The 3,672-nt window shown below is 40.6% G+C and overlaps 1 protein-coding gene across 1 annotated transcript in view; it reads right to left on the bottom strand.

Moving 5' to 3' along the window:
• Nucleotides 1-385: 385 nt before the first annotated feature.
• The window catches only part of npy (neuropeptide Y), a 6,113-nt gene continuing 2,826 nt past the window's right edge, over nt 386-3,672 (bottom strand). Inside the window, 2 exon segments of the mRNA XM_072674982.1 lie at nt 386-826; nt 3,271-3,348. Of these exon segments, the coding sequence (XP_072531083.1) occupies nt 802-826; nt 3,271-3,348 (103 nt within the window). The 3' untranslated portion in view covers nt 386-801.

The raw sequence follows: 3,672 nt of genomic DNA, 5'->3' as shown, positions 1-3,672 counted from the left end.
ATAATAATAATAATAATAATAATAGCAGACCTAATTAGTGGTTCATTTGGTCGATTTCTGTGCACCACTTGACTCAGTCCATTTAAGCCACTGGCTATTATCCCGGACAATCAACTAGCCTGAAGTTGTGTTCTCTCTCTTACTCATCAGAAGTATCTATACTTAGCTGCTCCTCTCAGCTGACCTCATCCCCAAAGTTCAGGATAATGCAATCATATGAACAGAAGCATTTCTGTGAACTTTACCTTTAAATGTTAATTCAATTCTCATTCCCTTTCCCCTTTCACTTTCCCCCTGTTCCAGGAGCGCTTCCTCTTATGTGCATAGGCTTAGTCTGTCACAGGCTGGGAGTGAGCATACAAGAACCCGTCAGAAACCAGGCGTCTCCTTCAAATATAGTGTTTAATAGCACATTAATACTGTACAGTCAGTAATGAGGTCACAACACACACCATGAACCTGAATGTAGAAGGTCTATGTACAGAGGAGATGCTGAGAGACTGCATGCAATCAGTAACCCTCTAATGGTTCTAGATGGATGAAGGTGAGGAGCTTTCCTAACATTCAGTAGACCGGACCGAACAGTGCTCCTCATCCTTTAATAAACAGGCTTCACATCACAAATCTACCCTGGCATCCCGAGGGACGCTTCCATCCTAAAGGTGGCCCACGTATAACATTACAGGCCATACACACTCGCCATACTGACAAAGCGATGGACTGCTGCCGCTATTCTTCGATGAGGTCAGATGTTGTTGACTAGATGAGCACAGACACGTTGGGCTACACACACCGGCGACATCACCACATCAAAGGGTCGTCATATCTGTAGGTCAGAAAGTCAGAAACACACAACATAGATAACTTCATTCATAAACACCTGACAGCTTTTGTGGGTTCGGCCCACTCCATCAGCAGAGGCGATTAGGGGGCGGAGACTGTACGAGTGGGAGATCTTTCAGAACTTTAGACTGGAGATCAGGTGGGTTCTGGTTCTGGAAACCTGGTCCATAAAATAAAAGTGTATCAAAAGGTTCTTTGAGCGTTGCCATAGAACAACCACACAACACCGATGTGTCAGATGTTTGTGGACACCTCTTCTAATGAATGCATTCAGCTACTTTAAGCTGCAGCCATTGCTGACACAGATGTGCAAATGCACACACACACACACAGCTTGTCTAGTCCCTGTAGAGAAGTACTGCCAATAGAATAGGACTCTCTGGAGCCGATCATTACCATAAACATCATTACCTCATTGGCATCATGCTGCCTAATAATGCCAGGCGTGAGCTAGAGGGGTATAGCTATGGCCCCCAGCATTGAGGAGCTGTGGAGCAGTGGAAGAACTGTGTTCTCTGGAATGATGGATGGTGGAGCTCCATCCAATACTTTTTTGGGATGAGGTGGTGATCGTCCAATATCCTGAGCCACTGTAAGGGCAGTTCAACTCTTTTTAATACCCGTGATTGAGCAGGTGTCCCAATACTTTTGTCCACTTAGTATATATACCTGCACTGATTAACCATAACATTAAAACCACCTGCCTACAACTGTGAATGCCTGTAAAATGAAGTAGACCATGCCTTCAGCATTGGCAGTGTGGGAGGAGCCTGTAAGAGTGGGAGAACTTTGAGAACTTATTGAGCTAGAACACCAAACCGTCTCTGATAACTGATAACTCCATTTATTGGGTGTTGAAGAAAGTGAGGATTGCTTATTATTTCATTTATTAATATATATATTTGTATTTGCGGTGCTGGAGATAAGCCGGCGCCACTTTATTGGATTCTCTTTATGTTTCTTTATTAGTCGAACTTCAGGCTTTTGAGATGCTGAAGATCTTTGTAATGAAATTCTTCCACCCTCTGAAAACCAGCTCGTGGTCATCATTTAGCTTCACGGTCATTGTTCAGCTTACCCAGTGCTTCACCAGGTCTAGGACCAGCCTTAATTTGGGCAGACTGACCCATAACGGACACCTTTAATAAATAAAGGTGCATGGAAAGGTTCTTTGAGTGATGCCATATAGAAGAACCACACCACCCTTAATTCCTAAAGAGCCCTGACTGTAATGTGGATGTAAAGCAGAAGAGTGTGAAGAACCGTTAAATAGGTTCCTGAAGGTTCTTTAGACCTTTAAAATGTTCTTCACACTCACACTTATCTCTATTACAAACATGCTTCTTTAGGGAACTTCTTTAGCGGTTCTTTTTTGGCATCTTTTAAAGAACTTTTTGAAGAATCTTTATTTTCAAGAGTGTAGGTTAACCCTTTAAACCCCAAAGGCCTGTTTGCAGACTTCAGATCCTCAATCTTAAATAATTCACAATAGATCCTGAATGACTTCTACTGGAAATTGAACAATTCATAGTGGTTACTAAATACATTCATAGTGGATACTGAACAGTTAATGGTGAATACTAAATTCATAGTGGGAACTGAACCCTTCCTAGTGGCCACTGAATTATTAATTATTAATAGTGAACACTAAATCATTTATAGTGGATATTGAATAATTTATGGTAGTTACTGAAAAATTCACAGTAGTTATTAAACACTTCATAGTGCATACTGAATCATTCATAGTGCATACTGAATCATTCATAGTGGATACTGAATCATTCAGAGTGCATACTGAATCATTCATAGTGGATACTGAATCATTCATAGTGGATACTGAATAAGGCATAGTGGTTACTGAAAACTTCATAGTGGATACTGAATAATTGATGGTAGTTACTGAATAATTTACAGTAGTTACTTAATAATTCATAGTGGAAACTGAACAATTCATAGTGAATATTGAATAAAGCATAGCAGTTCCTGAATCATTTATAGTAGATACTGAACAATTCATAGTGGATACTAAATAAATTCACAGTATATACTGAATCATTTATAGTAGATACTGAACAATTCATAGTGGATACTAAATAAATTCATAGTATGTACTGAATCGTTTATAGTAATTAATTATTCATAGTGGAAACTGAATAACTTTTGGATACTAAGTAAATTCATAGTAGGTAGTGAATAATTCATAGTGGTTAATAGTTAATAGTAAATGCTGAATCATTTCTAGTGGATACTGAGTAACAGCCACTGGAGGACACTTTATAGTAGCTGTTGATTAAAAGGTCTTAAACCAAAGCTAGAGATAAACGCAGGGTTTAAGGGGTTAAGATCTCACTCACATTCTCATAAGTGTGATTTACAACTGATAGAGTCACAAGCCAAATTCAGTCTGGAGGGGATTCGAACCCTTACCTGGACTGTGGTCGGGTCTCTGTCTCTCCAAACAGCAGGTTTGAGGTTAGTGCATCAGCATTCGACCTTTTCCCGTACCTGAGAGAGATTGGGGGGGGATGGAAGTTCACTTATGCAAGTCAAAGCTCTATCAAATCAGAACGTAGCTTTTAAGGGAGGCGGTTCACATCATTTGCATCTGCAAGAGTACATTTAGCCCTAATTACCACCATTACTGATCCTCTTTTTTCCCTCTACCAGGAAAATCCATTTCCTGTATGCAGTGCCCCCCCCCCCCCTCCCTCCCCCAAAACCCCCCGACCACCTGTAAGTGATGTGCTTCTAAACTGTGGCCTAGGAAAGGAAAGCAATTAGGCGAATTAAGCTCAGAGCCTGACTTCTGTTCCTTCACTAAAGTCTGGC

Source organism: Salminus brasiliensis, chromosome 3 (assembly GCF_030463535.1).
Source record: "Salminus brasiliensis chromosome 3, fSalBra1.hap2, whole genome shotgun sequence".
NCBI classification, from domain to species: Eukaryota; Metazoa; Chordata; class Actinopteri; order Characiformes; family Bryconidae; genus Salminus; species Salminus brasiliensis.
Note: the sequence above shows the minus strand (reverse complement) of the source record. Positions and strands in the feature narration are given on the sequence as shown.